This window comes from Haemorhous mexicanus, chromosome 7 (assembly GCF_027477595.1).
Source record: "Haemorhous mexicanus isolate bHaeMex1 chromosome 7, bHaeMex1.pri, whole genome shotgun sequence".
Lineage (NCBI taxonomy): Eukaryota > Metazoa > Chordata > Aves > Passeriformes > Fringillidae > Haemorhous > Haemorhous mexicanus.
Window position 1 is genome coordinate 27,902,420 of NC_082347.1, and position 19,551 is coordinate 27,921,970.

Genomic DNA, 19,551 nt, shown 5'->3' on the forward strand with positions numbered 1-19,551 from the left:
TTACTTGCCATTTTCTAAAGAAAGCAGACCAAGCAGCTGCAAAACTCCAACAAAGAAGAACCAAGTCAAGTCATCACCAAGGAAGGAGCAAGCAGTTAATACAAGACACCTGACACCCCTGTATAAAGAGCAGCTTATTGAAATCAAAGAATTTCATAACACTGAGAAAGCACAACAGGCCAGGAGATGTATACAAAGCACTACTATTCTGCTATTGCAATAGTAAAAGATTGTAGTAGGGGTAAAGGGATAGACAAAAGTCTCAATACTTTTGGAAAAGAGAAGAACTCGAAGTATTAGCACCAAGAAGGAAATGGCCAACTTGGAAAGATGACAGTATTGTAAAACCCTTGAAACAAGTACATAAGCATTAACCTATTGGAGGTCTTGGAATCTGCAAAAGTAAAAACAAGCAGAGATCACCATGGAATCCTTGGCAGAAGTTGGCTCTAGGGTGGTCAGTGAAAAACAGCTGAGGCAACAGGACACTGTCATAGCACTGGTCTCCCTGCCCTGGAAGGCTTCCCAACTTGCTAGATGAAGAGAGAGCAGCAACTTCCAGAAATCAGTGCACTCAGCCCACATCACAAAAGACAAGGCAGAGCATGTCAGCTTCTTCCACACCTTCATGTATCTTCACTGACCTTTACAAAAGGAGTAAAAGGGTCAATATTCAGAGCCACTCCTGACTCAAACAGCTTTCACTGAATGTTTAATTGATTGTGCTGTGCTTGGTATTGGGATTCACTGGGGCTTAGCAGGCCTGTACATGTTGCTGAAAGAGAAGAGTTAAACAAGAGATCTACACACAGACATGTTTTATCCAAAAGGAATACAATGGCTATATCTATCAGATGGAACTAAAATTTCAGGTCACTTAGTATTACCACAGTCTTCCCAAATTCCTATTTCACCTTGTTCCATCTCCCTGATCTTTGCACCTCTTTCAGTGTATCTATTTACTTTATGCAGACAAGTTCAGCAACTACTAGGTAAGGAAAAAGTGTTGGGGGAAATCAGTCGGTCAAAGGAGCAAATAATTCCGCAAACCTTTTAAGCATTTCTGGGTCAAGCCTTGGAAGCTTGTTAAGGGATGAAGAACATATTTATGTAAAATCCTTAGTACAGCTTCAGAAGCAAAACAAAAAGAAAGAAACAAAACCCAGTGACCTTTGGGTCTCGCTTTCCTCAACCACATCTAAATATAAAGGCTTCTACAGTCACCAAGTTTACTGGGAATGCAGGCCACCTCTTAACAATCCTTGTTCACAAAGAAGGACTCCCCAAAAACCATCATGGGGATGAGGAGGAGAGTGAGCACAAAATCACTAGAACTCTGCTGGCATATGTAGATACACTAATAAAATATAGCAACAACTGAATTTCTGAATTTTTGCCTCTTTAACCTTCAAAGACTGCACTATTTCATATTCTATTCTACCACCCTTCCTGTTTTATCATTCTCATTTAACATGTAGCACTTTACACTTCCAAGGTTCACTTCTCCTCCTCCTCCTTCCCACGTCCCCTCATCAAGAAACAGAGAACTATAAACATGACTATGAAGGCTATAACTCTGAAAAGCAAAAGATATTTGCTTCAAAATAAAAAGAATCAGATTTTTAAAATATACCTTGAATTAAATGTGTTGATACTTAAAGCATTTGAATTATCTAAAAATACATGCCAGAAAAAATAGTATATTAAGAAAAAGGATATTAAGTAAGCAAGTGCTCCTGTAGCAGGCAATGAGATGGTTGACTTGGGAGGCTAATGAATTAGTATAAACAATTTAAATCTAATTTAATTTAACAATGTAGAGCATTTGTGCATTGCAAAGCAACAGACAGTAATCTGTTTCTTCATTAAATCAAAGATAAAATTGCTGATTACCCTTCCCTGAATTATTTTATTGAAGAGGATAGCAAACAAATTTTATATTTAGTCATAAAAGTTCATGGCTAGTCCCCAAACAAGCCAATGTAACCAGTGAAGGGTACCAGTGAACATAATATAGGCCAGCTGTGGTTTATGGTAACACATTATTCAGCCAAAATAGAATCTCACATTTTAACAGTTAGTGAACAAATGTTTATGCCAAAAATTAATATGGCATTTTAAGTTTACTTTTTTTTTTCACAAAACATATCTAAACAACACCATTTAGTATTCACAATGTTTAGAATTTCTAAAATTATATACTGAGAATGCTGAGCATTTGGTATTGCCAGAGGTAGTAAAACTATTAACCTCCCCCTCTATTTTACAGATACATTTATGAACTTGCCTCAAAAGTGTTACCGGTGATATCAAATTCTGGTGGAACAAAGGCACCTTCTGGATCATCTTTGAAAACAAAAGGAAACATGCCAGATTAGAAATTAATCTTGTTTACAAAAACCACAAACCAACTTGATGATACAAATGTAACGACACACTCCTATCTGACAGAAAAGAAACTTTGTATACCAGTATTTTGGTTCACTCCAATCCACTGTACAAAGACCTTGTTATCCATGTTTATAGTGCTGGAAGTAAACCAAAAAGTGCTGTTTTCAAGCTTTCTCCAAGAAGGTATCATAACTTTCCTACTAAGAAACAAAACAGATTAAACACCCACAAAGAAATACATTTAACATGTCTAACCACTTCTTGCCTTCAGGCATTTATGTTTGGACCCAGTTATCACCTAAGCTGGTGTGGCTCAGCTGTGGCTTAGAGGTTTGATTTGATTAACTGGACAGTTGTACTCACTATTTTCCATTACAGACTTGGGTGATAAGGGTTCAAGCAGTAAAGCCAGCCTGAACAGCTAATTGCTTCTTCATCTACAGGCCAGCTTAGAACTCTGACTTTTCTGCTTAGTTTGTTTTACTTATAATAAAAGACTAGAGGAAGTAAATTGCCCATGCATGTGCTGCTGAGCAGAGAACTGAGCTACTGCAACAGCCAATTCTGAGTGAGGAGGTGGAAAGCAGAAAAGAACATCTTATGAGAGTCTGATGCTATTTCTACATCCAAGCAGGTATACAGTATCACATTGCACTTACATCACACGAACCCAGTAAAGAACATCAAGGAATTCAACAGGAGCATCACTAAAAAGCCTACTCTCCACACACATATCCAACTCGCCTAATCTATCCTTCTGGGAAGTCAGGATGATTGACATGCAAAAAGTGTTTCCTTTCTCAAGAAGAAGAAAAAAGTAGTATGTTCAGAGGCACAGCATATTCATCATAATTCTAAATCATTATAACTTCAGCTTTTGTGCCTGTACTTTAGAAGTGAAATGCAAAGGTTTCATTAAAATCAGTTATATAGCAGAGACTACTAGAGAGTACTTCTTTAACATATTCATACATTGTAACTAGGTGGCATGGCTGACTAGAAACAGTAACTGATTTACAGCTCTTTAGGACATTCCCAAATGTATTTTTCTACTGAAAAAGAGGGCTATGCAACCAATTTTGCATTTCTTACCCACCACTACATTTTTTCCTGATTTTGGGGGTGGGCAGAGGATGCTGAAGGGGAGGGGAACTAACAGACAGACGTTTTGTTCTCCCCTCTCCCCCACCTGGAGACTACTTCCCCTTTTTATCTCCCCACTACCTTTTCCCTTTCTTTCCATAGAACACTTTAAAGGCTGTACAAGTATTTAACTTATCACTGGTACAGCTCACTGTATTCTTTTAATATAATGTTTACAATGGGAATATGTGTGATCTGAAGAGACAAGAAGGTATCAGAGCCCTTGGCAGAATATCCTATTGAATGGTTGTCACTTTAGCACCACAGAACTTGCAGGAAGCAGAACTTGCTGCTAAAGCAGAGATGACAGGCTGTTCATTTTCTCTCACTGGAAAGCAAATTCAGAGGTTATAATTTTCTTCTGGAAGAATAAATCCATAGGCAACAACTGCAGGGAAGCAAAAAGGACAACCTCCTCAAGTACCTACAACAAACTATCTTTTAACCAAACAGTAACAGAATCTGAGAGAAAAAGCCAAAGACAGTGAAGCATGACAGAAACAGAACATAGGTGTCACTCTTTTGCATTCCTATGGAAAACATACCTTTCTTTCAAGAGAAGTAATGAAAAGTCGTTACCTTAGAGACTAACATGACTTCAGGGAACTAAATCTTTCTACATTTGCTTTGCACAGGAATTTGTTATCCCACATTTTAAGTATGTGAATACAGCATTCCTGGATCAATTGTTTGCCAGCCATTCAATTAGACTAGAACATTTAAGAAGAAATTGATTTTTCTCTTCCCCAGCTACAAGCAAAGATCTTAGTTGAGGGACATTTTTCATCCACTAGATTTATGCTCTTCAACAAGTCTTTCATACACCCTTGTCTTATACAAAGCCAGCTTCTTTTTCTTTTTTAATTTCAAGGTAAGACAAGCTCCTTAAAATAAAGGAAATTGATTCCACATTACCTTATTAATATGGAACTAAAAGTTGTCTCATGTCTATTTCAAGAATTTAATTAAAACAGTCACAACAGTCATGATGGTACATTTTCATCTTTAGTAATGATATTTTATGATGTTCCATTTATACAAAAGACTATCTTTAATTCTAAATAGCAAAAAACATCTTCATTTGTTGCAATGTTATCTTATCCCATTTTTATTTCAGTATTTTTTCTAAATAATGTGATCTAGATTTTGCGTGAAAGCATAAACACTTATCCTGACAGATTTAAAAATAAATCAGGCTAAAGAAATCACAACAAAAACTTGACTGGTATCTGGTCTAGAATGCTTCTCCTAGTTATGAGCCAACAGAATTTTAAAAGTACCATAGAGTAAGAGCTGTTTGATTTTCTTTATTCTTCTGTGAAATCATTAAGAGACTGAAGACCTATCACCTTGAGATGCATCACATGAGAAAGGAACGTTTTTGTCTAAGCTGAAACAAGAAGTTTTTCAAGTCAAGCATCTCCCTGTTCATCTGCTATGATACCTGAACATCTTTCATGCTACTACATACTGGTTTTTAAAATATTAAAATTCATTTCTCAATCAGTCCCAATACTTGATTTTCAAGTCTGAAATTCATTACTTAGAAAGTAATAATTTTTTATTCAAGAGAGAGCTTAAAAAAGAAAAAGGGCCTTTATTTGAGAGAACCTTCCTTTTTAATAGCAAATATGCAATAGAATTTTTTATGGCCACAAACACCAAGATACACTGACTATCAGACTTCTCTAGAAATAGAACATACCTGTGAAATCAGATCTGTAAGAGGAGAAGGACATGCTTTACAAAGGTAGAGACTTGCACACAGGTACACAATATGTGTGTTTAAAATGGAAATAAAGAAGACTTATCACCTGCATAAGTCTTAAAATAACCAGGAGGAATTTTCTAAGCAAATTCAGAACAGCCTTTGTTCATCAAGTACAAAACTGAACATGTAGTTTTACATGAAAATATACACACCCCTTCCCATATAAGTTATATTTCATCTTTATTTTAATTATAAGTCTTAAAAATAGAATGTAATGTTTTACTGCAGTTTCTCGCCATGAGTTTCCACAGTTCTAAAACAAACAGCCTGGAAACACAAATACTCACCACTGAGCTGTTCCATGAAGCATACATTGCCATTGGTGTTAAAAGCCAAAGTGTCAGGAGTGATGCAGAGTGTCTGGAAGATTGCAGAATGGGCAATGCTCTTCAAAGAATGGCAACACTCCAGGCAAATTGCCCAAATATCTTGCTCAGTAAGACAGCTATCCCGCAGTGACAAAATATCAGCAAGGGACACATTCTCCTGCCAAGATATGAATTAATAAATTACCCTGGATTTCATGGCACTACTTTCTGTATCATAGATTACATTTGACACAATTGGCTACAAGTAATGTTTCCAGCAAGTTCTCAGACTTTCTAGGACACTGATTAACACCCCAAGAAACACAAAGTGCATGACTTTGCTCTTAAGACAGAGATGTTTTAAGAAGCACAGTTAAACTGAACAAAGATATCCCAGTACGCCAACATAAAAAAAAATACTATGGGAGATATGCAAGTTACATAAACACTACATCAAAGGAAACAGACCACTTGGAGGTAAAAGCAGAGAGACTAAATGAAAACATTTTGTTTCATCGGTGCCTTTCAAGCTTTCCCAGGTGTCTTTATATAAACTTCTTAAAAATTCTCTTCACAGCACTTCTCCCTACCATTTGTGATCTGGCAAAAAGTACCTTTTAGATTAGCCTGTCTTAAAAATGGTGCTGTTGTGAAGTTAAGTGGTGTAGATCATTTAATAAACTTTGAAAAGCCAAACATGCCATAGGAGAAGTGTTTTTATATTTGGACTTAAAACCAAACACTTTGGTTGTCCTAGGCCTCCCCATTACATCCAGAGCTTTTAGTGATCAAAATAACTCATGGACTTAAGTTTCTAAGTTGCTTTCCTAAACTGTCGTCAACTTGTATTTACCTTATTATCACAGTAAGGCTAGCCTTGAGTCCATTCTCAAACGAATGTGTTTCTAATGTGGCTTTCCTGGACCAGATGTTCAGAAACATTGCTTGGCTCAAAGCAACCAGGCTCTCAATGGATATTTTTGGAAAAAAAAACCCAATACATTATCCACAGCTACAGAAGTAAAGTCTTCACAAACTTAAAGGAATGAGGAGGAAAAAAACCCAAACAAACCAAAACATTAATTCCATCTATAAGGAAAAGTAAGGTAACAAAAATGGAAGGTAATCTACAGAAGACATTACTTTGTATCAGAGCTATAACTACTATTGATTACAAAGTGATATTAAATTTACCCTGAATGGAAGATGCAGATCCACATTGCTTAGCATAGAGAAAAAAATAAATTATGTCATAATCAGCAAAAGAGGATGTGAATCATCTTACAGCTCAGAATACTGTTGTGGTTTAAACTTTTAATCCCTTGGAGAACAGTTAAAAATTTCTTTGCCAACTCCAGCGCTGGAGAACATCAATGATTTCTGGATTAACATATACAGAAGGGGTTAACAGTTCATTAACATATCTTTCAGAGAATTAAGCACTGCTTTCATAATATCCTTCAAATAAGAACCAAACCTCAGTCCAAAAGCGTATTGTGTTTTTTAGTCTGAAGTATAATGCTTAATAAATAAATATGAGGTAAGAAATAATGCACACTCACTGCTATTTGGCAAACTTAACTTCTCTTCTCAATGGTCTTATTTTTCATAGACATGGCCTAGATAGGGATTGATTTACTAAAGGCAGCATGATTACAGTGCCTTCTAGCACTAATCATGGATCCTGGTCTCATCAAATTCAGTTCTACATAATAATGAACAGCAAAAGATCTCAGCACAAAATCTTATTTTCTCTGTACTATGCTCAGTACAATTGTGTAATGCTGCCATCAGAGTGTGAGGATGGATAAGGAGGCTTTGCAAATTTCCATAGGAAAGCTGTTCTAAGCATGAAGAGCAGCAGAGAGGTTCCTCTATCTACAAACAAAAACACATGGCAAGAAACTCTCCTACAAACTTAAGGCTTTGAAACTGACCAAACTGAGTGGTAGGATAAGGATAGACTTGGAAAGAGGAGACCCACTTCTTATTCAATGGCCAGCAAAAAGAGTTAAAAAAATAGAAACTCTATGATCAAAACAATGAATGAGCAATTATTTTAAACTCTCCTAGAATCCTCGAGCTAGGTGACACGAGGGCATTTGCCACAACAGAGAAATAAAAGAATGATTCACTAATCAAGATGCAAAACTATGAATTTCATCTATGCATATGGAGGTAAGAGGCTCAATTTAGAGTGTAAATGAAAAAAATTAAACCTGCAATCTTTAAGACAGCCTCAGCATCACATTCCAGTCACAATAAGGACTTGAGAGAACTTTTAAGTTAAGCTTTGAGTATGTACTCCACAGCAGATGATAATTATCAGCAATGATATCTACAGCACAAACCTACAAAACATCTTTGTCTTGAGTTTATTTGGGAAATAAACAAAAGGTAATGATCAAATGTCAGATAAGCTTAGTTTATCTTCCTTCCCAGGGATAAGAAAGTTACGTCATACAGAAAAAGAACAAAAAAAAAAAAAGAAAAAAAGTAAAAAAAGTCCTATGAATGTTCCATGGCTTCCATCAGGAGTGGATGGCTAGGAGAAGATAAAAATAACATAAAAAAAAGATAAAGCAAAATATTGCAGGCCTTTCTATTTGCAGTGCTCAAGGGCAACAAGTTACTTACTTCACAGAAACCACAAATTTCCCAAATGATCACTCTTCCTTGACCTTAGTTATTAAAGCTGCTGTTGCAGCTGAGAAAGGCCTTTGTTGAGAATGAAGCATTGAAAACACTGAGACTTGCATTTGATTATCTCCAAAGCAACGCAGACCAAGAGGTACCAGTGTGGAAAAAAACCCATCCTTTTAACACTCAAACATAGGAGGCTCTGGCAAGCTGAAATTTCTGGTGAGCAACTGCTTCAGTACTTTGGACCACTGGAAGCTGCTTCATTTAAATGTGGTAAATATCAGAGATGCTGATGCCTCTTTTTTGTCTCTTTCAGCAAAAGACGCATGTCTGGTTTTAACATGAAAGTGTCTGGTTTTAACACTAAGAACTACAAAAAGTAAACCTGTCAGGTAACCATGCTGAGCTGCTCACTTTAGCTTTCAGGTTTCCCTCAAATTTTCTTCAGCAAGTACAAAACTGTTCAGTAGCATATAATTAAGCAGAGATAATTAAGAGAGAGTAGGAATAAAAAAATTAATGGCCACAGACCATTTCTTAAAAATTTTGAAATCGAATATTAAGGAGTATTAAATGAATAAAGTTCTAGTAAAGAGAGGAAATCAAAACACACCCTCATCCTCAGCATTTTCTACTCTTCAGCACAGGCAGATTCCTGCTTCACATACTAGCAAAAAACCACCTGCATCAGACACCAACATCATTCTTTCTGCTTGGTACAATGACGAGAAGAGCAGACTCCACTAAATGACTAAGCAGCTCAGAGTTCAGTACAACAGCACTTGCAGCCCTCTGACACCTTTTTGCCACAATAATTCACACAAACTTCAAAACATTCTATTCCCGAATCACAGAAAATGTGGCAAATGCCATCTATTACATTCATCACATCTGAAGAAAAACACTGGATTGCCTTAATAAGATCTCTGAGTACTCTTCAAAGCAGCTCTTTTTTATTAACTTGTCTTATCACAAGGGTGATAGGTCTTGCTCTTTCTCCCAAGAAAAATACCGAAACTTTATGTTTCTGTAATAGCTTAATAGATGAGACTCGTGGGAACCCACAATCAAAGTATATATTGAGCAGGTATGAAGAATGGGCCCTGTTCTTTCTTGTACAGAAGAGCTGACCCTTAGTCTTCTCCATCTGAGAAAATACTCCAAGTAAGGCCATTACCACCTTCCTCCAAGATTTTACATGGGCCAGTCTGAGAGGGCCTACAGCAGTGAACAGCACAGAGAGTGGAAGAGCCAAGCTGCCAAGTCAATGGGTGACTTAGGAAAACTGAAAGGGGCTTTGCGTTTTCAAACTTGCATTTGACTCCTGATTCAGCATGGATTCTTGTCACGCAAGTTAGAAAGTTTGCAAGATTTGGTTCGGGGAATGGGCAGCTCACATGCAGTTCACCCAGCCTTTACGTTAAAAAAGGAAAGTATCTCCAAACATTTTGCCCCAACATTCACAAGGGGGTAAGAAACACACTTCATGTGAAAAGGTATTAAGATGAGCAAGAGCAACAAAAAGCAAGGGCAAAACCAATAACAGAGCCAGACAAATGCAATGACAAGAACTGGTTTAGCTACAGGTTTTCAGCATAACAATTGAAGAAACAGATTTAACAGTTTGCTTTTTTTGGTTTTTATTTCCCAGTGTCAAAGGCCTTTTAGCACAGGGCAGCAATATACGGCTGTACAAAAAAGTGGTTGGCAGCTTCGGGAAATTATTCTGCCCATGTAAATTTCCCTTGATCGGGTGCGACAAGGACACGTACTTGCCGACTGCAGCATTAACCCACGGCTACGACAGCAGTGACGAGACATCTCGCACTCCAGGACCATGACTCTGCTGTTATGTGGAGAAGGTGCACGGCAATGGGCTAAGCCCAGCTTGGTGGCTGGGACCGCGGGCCAGGAGGCAGCGAGGCGCCGGCGGAGCGCACACGGAAATCCAGCGGTGCGGCCTGGCCGCTCCCGGGGGCCGGTGCGCCCCCGGCCCGGCCGCCTCCCGCGGGCGGCCCCTGAGGCCGCTACACCACAGGTGAGCGCAAGGGCGGCGGCTCCGTCCCCGCACCTGCCTCACTCACCTCATCCTCCAGCAGCGTCGGCAGAGGCTCAAAGTCGTAGCAGTTCACTTCCTCCTCCTCCTCCTCATAAAACACGTCCTCTGCAGCGCCAAGAGTCTCCATCCCGCCCGGCGAGGGAGCAGAGGCTTCACCTCCGCAGCCTCCCAGTGCGCTCGGTGCACGGCCCTCGGCCCCCGCCGCGGCTCATCTTCACACCCGCCTGCGGGCTGCCCCCGGCAGCGACCCCCGCGGCGCCGCCCGCCCGCTTTAACCCCCTCCCCTCCCCTGCCAGGCCGGGCCCGGGGCGCCCCCGCCCCTCCGCTCAGGCCCCGGCCCGGGGCAGCGCTGCCATGGCAACGACCGCCGCCGCCTCGCCCGCGCGGCCTCACTGCGGCGGCTCCCGCCCTCCTGCGGCGCCGCCCGCCCCTGCCGCGCCCCGGGCGGCCCCGGGAGTCGCCGGGGGACGGCCGCGCCCCGCGCTGTGTGCCCCGCGGCCCCCGCCCCGCTCGCCGCCCGGGGGTGGTGGTGCCGTGGCCCTGCGCCCTGAAGAGCGCGTCCGCCGCAGTGCGAGCAGCGGCCGCCGGGGCCCCGCGGGAGCCGGGGCCGGTCCCTCTCGGCTGCGCTCTGCGGGCGAACGGCAGCGGCGGGGCGGGAGGGCTGGTGTCGGGCGAGAGGGTGCCCGGTGCCCGCGGTGGGACTGGCGCTGTGCTGGGGCGCCGCTGCCGCCGCCGATGATGCTGCCTGCTCGAGCCCTCGGGTTCGCGTTGCCGTCACCGGCTCTCCAAACCGCTGGGTTTGCTGCATAAACCGGTGTTTAGAATTAAGACAGGTGGCCAAGTGTTTGCACGCTCATGGCATAACTCTTGACGCAGTTCGAGCCTTAACAACCACAAGCAAAACCAAGGCTCTGTCACCAGCTTGACGTTCATTAGCTCCTGCCCATTTTTGCTATCCACAGGGCTTAGTGCCTCAAGGAACTTCATGAAGACTCCCCTTTGAAATCGACGGTTCACAATCAAGGATTCCTTCAAAACCACCACCCGCATAAGCCCTTTTTTAATTCAAGTAAACCCCATTGGAAAGCTCAGGTTGTTTTGAATAAACAGGCTGTAGGCTGGGAATGGGAATCAGCATTTGGTAATGGACAAGTAACACCTGATCCGGCGTCTCCTGATATAACTTTAAGTCACATCACAATCTTTTATCTTCATTGTCAAAACATGGTGGATGGAGAGAACACTTTTCTCCTGTAATTAAATTTTAGAGCTACTGGAAAATAATGGTGCCAATTTCATTATTCTGTTTTCCTTTATATCTATAATTCTTTGTCAAAATGAAGTATGTTAATTAATTAATCTGCGCATAGTACAATCAAGCAAAGCAAGAGGTTTTTTTTTGGTATGTGGTGTTGTATGGAAAAGATTAATACTCTATTAAAATAAACATTAACAAACACTTGGAAGCAAACAAAGGTACGTTGATTAATTGCCCCATAAAAGTCATCCTGCTGTTGTAAGATTTCTCCCAATTGAATGTTATTTGGATACATTCCACAGTCATGGCATACTACTGAGTAAAAAGCCAAACTCAGATTGCAGTCTTACACATATATGTTGTCTTCTTACTTACATTTTTGAACTAAATTGATATGGACTGTAGATATACTTACAATCTGGTAACTCAGGCTTTTGTGAACAAGTGTTGAAGCATGGAAAACAATGCCTGGTACTTTTGAAAAAAAGGCCAATATGGCAGCAACAGTAATTATATAAAAGTTTCCTAAACTGTATTTTACCAGCATTTTTGGCAAAATATTTTCCTCAGGCAGCACCACCCACCCAAGAAGAACCTGAGAATTCTGGACTTTTGTGGACTGGACTCAAGTACATTATTGAAAAGGAAAAAAAAACCAAAAAAACAAGAGAAAACAGGAAAAGTTTCTCTGGTGCCTAAATCAGGTCTATTGTCTACACTCACCCATCAATACATCTTAGATGGCACTCCATTGCAATCACTGCTTGAGCATTCACAAATGCTTCTGAAAAAAGATTGTTTAACGTAAACCTGCGGAAGCTGTACAGAAGTTCACATGCTACTTTTTAAAGCATCAATGTTTTTCCTTGACCAATGAATTCCTTTTCTGGGTAATTGAGTGATAGGGCATTTCCCTGTGAGGTTAGCAGGCTCAAGTTCACACACCTACCCTGCATTATTTGGACATGCATTATTTATTTATTAAATCTAGCTCTAGGTAGATTTTGTCAAAGTGCCTGACTGACTGTCTCCAAGTGATCCAGGATGCTCGGACCTATCTCATGGTTGCTCTGGTTAACTTACTTGCTTTACTGAAGAACTATTTATATGAAGTGGAATATGCACAAAATGGAAAACAAAATGAAACAAACACAGCATTATTCTGTAAACAAAAACTTGTAGTGGACTTTGCCTTATTACAAGTGTCACGATGGGCAGGACAGAACGGTCTCTGGAACTGACATGGCTTGGTATATTTTTTCCCAGAAAAATTACTATGCTAAGCCTTTGCTCTCATCAATAATAGTGTTGTTTTGCTTTCCTCACAGCTGAGGCAAGTGTCAGAAAAAGCATTGCAACTTGTTTAATACATTCACGTGGCAATTCTCCGGCTAGAATATTCATTCTTATTAACTTCTGCAATTAGTCATGGCTCATGGGAATTGTTGGAGGATGTGCAACACTACACAGTTCAGCATTATAAAAAACTCCATGTGTAGATGAAGCTGTCAGTTTGTCTGCAGTCATATTTTCTGTTCTTTTTTCCACAATATTGCTTAGGGAAGTGTAAGTTCCTAGGAGGTCTTTATTGGTAGGCATTTTTTGAAAAGCATTTTGATGGATGTGTGTCTGTAGAAATTTATTTCTGAGTCTGAGTTTGACTGAATATGCAGGTGAGTATCATATTAAACACAAATATATAGAAGACAAATCAGGTTCTCATGGGTGAGAGTTCTCAAACGACAGAAATAAAGCATTACTTTGCACTAATAATAGTCTATAGCTGGAAAAGAAATAAGAAATTTTAGCATTGATTAAATGCATATACTGTGATTAAAATTGTTTTTTAAAGGATATTTGGGACAGGCTTTAGTATGAAAGTACCAGAGAGAGGTTTCACTTACCTGTGATCAGGTTTTGAATATGAACTGAGATCTCTTTAGCAATAATTACATCAGGAATCACAATTACCAGAGATTTTGGCTTCTTAATATTAGATTAGAGATGGAAAGCGAAGCCAAGGTAAACTCCAAATATAGCATAGATATTATACATGAGAAAATTCTTGACCAAAAATTCATTAAATCACATGGAGCTTTGTGGTTTAGACTGTATGATCACAGACAATGCAGAGGGAATGAATCAAATACACCTGATTTTAGTCCTCCCAGTTTTAGCATGCTCCCCTTGATGCCTTAGGTTTTAACTTTCATATTTTCCAGATTCTGTACTGCTATAGTTTATGACTCTGTTCAAGTTCCCTTCACAGTTTAGTTAGACAAAACTATCCTTTTCCAGCCAGAGAACCAAGAACACCATTGCAGCTTCAGGCCCCAGAAGTGTAAACAACAGCCAACTGAGGAGAGCAGTCTGGGAGGATGGCATTTCATAACCTGGAGCTGTAATAGGACAATTAACCCCAATATGTAAATGGACCAAAATTTATGAAAGTGTGAAAACTCGTGATCATTTGCCCATCTTAGGTCCATCTTGGGCAGAGCCGTGGCTGAGCTCTTGTACTGCCCAAGGTGTATCCTTTGAAGGCCTTTTTAATAAATACCTACTTTATTCATTCAACACTGTCTAGCCTCTGTTCCAGGTAGACTCTGTAGGCATCACCCTTAAGCTGTATCAAATTTATAGGAAATGCATTAGAGTTAGGGAAGTTTGTAATTTTCACACAAGGAGCGTTTGCAGCAAAGCAGTTGGCTTGATTTCTGTCTCTGACAGTAGTTGATAGCAGATGTCTAGAGAAGAGTGCAGGAACAAGGTAGTAATGTACAATGTTCCCAGAGCCTCCAGAGTGTCACAGTTCAGATAGCCCCTAAGGCAGTGGTGGTGTCTACTGGTTCAAGAGACACTTGAATATTTTTTCTTTAATGATTTTGTTCATTCACTTTTTGAGTCTGAATGGGTTTACTATCTACCATATCCTATTACAAGATTCCTCTGCTGACCCACACATATAGTAAATTCTTTGTTTCATTTGAGCCCCCTAACTTCTTGTACTTAAAAAGGTGGTGGATAGTTTCTTTATGTGTTATCTTTCTATAATTCATGATACTGTAAAGTTTTCATGTCTCCCCTAGTTTCACCTTTTCAGGTTGAAAGGCCTTGCTCTAGTTGTTAATTTGTAGAATTGAAACTGCTCCATAACTTTGAGCATGCTTTAGAATGTCACAGTATTTTTTCTAATTGTGTTGTTATGCAATTAAAAAACTGGGAGGGAGAGAGGGAGGGAGGGAGGGAGGGAGGGAGGAAGGAAGGAAGGAAGGAAGGAAGGAAGGAAGGAAGGAAGGAAGGAAGGAAGGAAGGAAGGAAGGAGAAGGAAGGAAGGAAGGATTTTTTTGAAATATATGAATGACCTGCAAAATAAAATGAAGTACTTCTTTTAACTGTGATTTATTGATATTGCAGTTGTGAACAGCATGCCTTTTACTTCCAGGTAGCTACATTAATGAGGTATCATAAAAATAATTCAGTGGGCGCTGGACATAAAGAATGCATTCCTGAGAATTCAGGAAGTGACTGCCAGCACCCCTGTCTCTGCACAATAGTCTAAATACAGGCTACATGAGAAAGGAAATTGTACAGGGTACTACTGTTATGCCACTTGGAGCCACTGGAGATGTCTTTCATGTTCTTTTGAAGGTTTTTGCTTTTCATTATAGCACTTTGGTTATTCTTTTTTAATAGATTATATAATCATAATTGTCTATTATAATTTGCAGTACCAGCCTTGTAGTTGAAAGGTACACATTTGTTACACTATAATTAGATTGTACATTCTCCTTTTAAGAGTTTTTGTTTAATGGCAATTTGCCTGAAGGTTCTCATTTTAATTTAGTTTGGGTGAAACTGAGGGAACTGAAGGACTGCTGTATAAAGAATTGGGGGTTTTGTGTGTGTGACTTGTATCCTTTTCAATTGTTTAGGTTTTGTTAATCAGAGATCTCTTTATTGCCATGGGTTTTAATACTTTCACAGTCTATGAAACTACCATTCTTCCTTTAGCAGTTATTTGGGTTTCAAGACAGAGACAAGCTTTCTACCAATTGCCAACTGCTGCTGCCTTTGTGGCAGCAGTGAGAAAGCATTGCAATAAAAAGCAAATTGTGTTGCTGCTACTGAAAAGCCTGAAAGAATTCAAAGGTAAGGAACTACAATTTTTAAAGTAGCCCCATTGCTGCTATGACTCATAGAGGAGCATAACTCTGCTTGCCTGAAGTGGTAGGTTAGTTTGTATTCCAGGTACAGAATCTTACAAAGGCAATAGGGGTGAGTTAGCCATGCATTCATGAAGAAGATCAGAAAATTACATGCATAGACTGCTTACTATATGGGAAACCCATACAGAGGCCTACTCTTTTCATGGGGTTGAATGGTAAAAAAATTAACTTCAGTGTCATGAAGCACAGTCTGCAGTCATTAGAGACACCTGTCACATAATTCTTTTCAAAGAAATAATCAAACTCCACCTGCTCCTACATGTTAGGTGCTTTTCAATTTCCAGACTTGACTTAAACATTCGTTCACTTTTGCCCCAACATTGTCTTTTATTTTGTAGTCTCAGTTCTAATTATTTACCAATCATCACTTTATGTATACATCTGTTCTGTTGCCTTTGACTTTGTTTTTATCCTTTCCTAACAGTGTGTTTTCTTAAATCCCCATTCTAGTCATGATTGCTTTTCTACTACACTACACTTTTGTTGTATTTATAATACTTATAAAACTCCATTTCATAATTTCCTTAGGTACTTAGGAGATCTGATCTTTTCCTCTTGTATCTCTCCTCTTGATGTATTTCTTTAGGCATGTGCTTTTCTTCATCTTCATAATTTCTCACATGTCCACTGTCTAAAGACTTTGATTTCACTGCATCTTTGAATAGTAGTTTCATTTGTTTTGATGTGAAAGATGATAAAAGGATTCTTGACCCTTCTCCTCCTCAAGACATCTCTCAGCCATCTAATACATTTTCAAATGAACTGCAGCAGCCTCTCCAATTCCTGTATTCTTTTCACATGAACTCTACTAGGTGGCACTCCAGGCATAGATAGCTCCCATCAGGAGCTACTTTAGAATAATGTGCTTTAAGGCATTTCCACTTTGTCATTCTTTAAATATCCTATTCTGTTGCAGTTGGATATTACCCTTCTCTACCAGCTGAAATAGAGATAGACAGCAGAAGTAAAGAACATAATTTGGCCCAAATTGAAGTAAAAACAAAACTGTCATGGCATAATTTCCCATGCAGAGAACCCACTGATATGCAAGATCAAAGACTGGAATTGTTTTTATTTGTATGCAAATGGGCAAATAACCTAGTAATCATCTGATATGCAAACACACCTGTTTTTTTCACTACTGAAAAATTAGGACTAGAGGAGGTATGTGTCCAAAGTGAATCTGGTGCTAAGTCTGGTATTTGGGAATTTCCTAGTTGTTGTCTCATTAATTCAATCAGATTATTAGGTTTTTCATAGGCAGGATCTATCCAGAAATATACATGTGTGTGTTTACACACGTGGAAAGACTGATAATGGGATTCTTCCTATTGATATCACTCTGGAGTGTTATATGACTTCCTTTATCTCAATATCTTACAATAGGCTTCTATTGCAATGTAGTCCACTTTGCTTGTTTCACATGGTAAAGTGAGGCATCATGAAAATAACTTCCAGCATTACTCAGGAGTCTCATACCAAATGGAAATTTCAGCCATAAACTGGAAAGCCAAATTTATACAATAATAGCAAAATATTCTGTAATTGATTCTGAACTGTTTTAGTTTTGACATTATAATATTGTCTTCATAACACAATATTGTCTTTAAACCACCTGTTGGTCCCTTTTCTCTTTTAATTCATTTTAGTGATTTTCATTTGAAAACACAATAAAAAGTTGCATAGAAGATAAATTTAAAAGAAAATGTGCATAATAAAATCTAATATGGTGCCTGTGGCAATTTCACATGGGAAAATGAGATACAGCATAGTATCAACCATCCTTCAGAGAAACATCTTACAATGATTAACTAAGACTTAAATTCATATGAAAGAAACATAAAAATTAACTAAGTGGGTGCCACATTCTAACCCTGAGATTGCTTTCATTTTTGACATTTGGCTATTTCCTCTAAAGATTTATAAGATCATTATCAGCTGCTTATAAGGAGAAGAAGAACTTTAACAGGACAAAGTAGTCTTCCATCTATGGGTCAGTGAATCAAACTGAATTGTTTAAATTCTTGAAGTTAATAGGCCAGCAGGAAAAGCCCATCCTGAAGACCTAAAGTCTCCAAAACAATCACTTGGTGTTCCGAACAGCTGATAAGCAATCCATGAGTGTCTGTGTTCTGCTCCTTTCCCCAAAGACATGACCACGGCTGTTCTGGGAATCTTTCTCAATAAAACAGAAAGACAAACTAGAACATAGATAACACTTTCTACTAGGGACAGAGGTAATAGACAATATTTACAATTTAATCTTTTTGATCTGCTGTGACTGCTTGTCCCCAGTGAGGATTTAGCTACTGTGCTTCACACTTGGGTCATTGCAGTTCATTCTTTTTGACACTGAACTGGAAAAGCATTAAGAGATTCCACCTGTGCAAGACACAACACCACAAATCTCCTGGGAGCATACCAGGTGCTGTCCTCCATATTCCTTACAGACCCTCCAAAAGAAAAGCATTGCTAATCCAGCAACCTGTTCTCCATTCTTACCCTAGGAAAAAAACTGCTCTCCATGGAAGTCCAGAGACTGCAGTGCTTCACTGTGAAGCACTCAGGAGCTGAGATCAGACTGTTCTTGGCAGAGAGCCCTATGCTATGTTACTTTGTGCCAGAGCTGATTAGAATGAGTCTGATCCCAATCAATTTCAGATCACAATGCTGAACGTGATCTTTCTGCTGAGACCTTCAGTAGGTAACAAAGAAAAACTTTCAAAGGTACAGATCATCCAATAAAGTCGCTTGACCTCAGAAGAGCAGAGGTTTTTTACATACAAACTGAGGCAAATCTCATACAGGGTATCAGAAAATGTTTGGTGAAGAACACAGCAGGAGCCATATTGATGCTATTAACAATGTAAATTTAATTTCCAAAATAGTTCCAGGGAGACTTTTATTTTTCACAAAGCCACAACTGAAGAGGAAAAGGGAATTTGCTAAGGGTGACCTCTGCTATGATAGCTTTCAAATGCTGTGAGTAGGGTATGCTCCTAGCAGATGGAAGAAGAAGTCCTTTATGCCGGCCTGCTTTGGCTTTGAACCCTGATGCCAAACACAGCTGAATGCCCTTTTTGCATCCTGAGAAAAAACCCCCAACACTTCTATTTCCAGTCACCCCGAATTAAGACTCTTTTCTAACTTCTCAACTCAGCTCCTATAGTGAAAAAAATCAATTACTTTTTCTACCAAATCTCAATTTTGTGACTACTGGCTAGATAATTTGCGGATGGATACATTAGTAATAACTATTTGTTGTCCCACTGGGGACTCCTTTATTATGGCAAATGCTCCTCTGAGGAGAAACAGTTGATACCCAGAATCTAGCCATGAAATTTATAAATACAACCTGAAAACATAGTTGAGACTGAATTTTGTACATTGCACATGCAGATTAACAGGAGGAAAGAAGATTTTACCAGAAGAGCTCCTCTTACCAAGAGATCTCATCAAGAGAAAGGAGAAAATATCCCCCCAACCTTCAAATGATATAGGCCCTGAAGGATTGACATGCACTGTTTTATATTACTGTAGATTTTCAGACTTTTTAAGAACTAATTCCAGGGCAGAGGTGACTGATTTGCAAATACTCTTAAAGACGTGATCATTAGCTGTATATTATTTGAGCTCAAAATAGAGTTTAATGAGCCAGGAAGAAAGATAAATTGCTGAGTTCAGCTAAAAGACTATAGTAGCTACAGCAAGTATGTGTTTGAAACATTTGTCATTAATTAGGTATCGTT

General features: G+C 39.2%; 1 protein-coding gene across 1 annotated transcript in view; it reads right to left on the reverse strand.

Moving 5' to 3' along the window:
- KNDC1 (kinase non-catalytic C-lobe domain containing 1) overlaps positions 1 to 10,548 on the reverse strand; it is a 57,305-nt gene extending 46,757 nt beyond the window's left edge. Inside the window, exons 1-3 of the mRNA XM_059851705.1 lie at positions 10,341 to 10,548; positions 5,593 to 5,791; positions 2,288 to 2,346 (exon numbers count right to left, since the gene is read on the reverse strand). Of these exons, the coding sequence (XP_059707688.1) occupies positions 2,288 to 2,346; positions 5,593 to 5,791; positions 10,341 to 10,442 (360 nt within the window). The 5' untranslated portion in view covers positions 10,443 to 10,548. The remainder of the gene's footprint in view (positions 1 to 2,287; positions 2,347 to 5,592; positions 5,792 to 10,340) is intronic.
- Between the last annotated feature and the right edge of the window lie 9,003 nt (positions 10,549 to 19,551).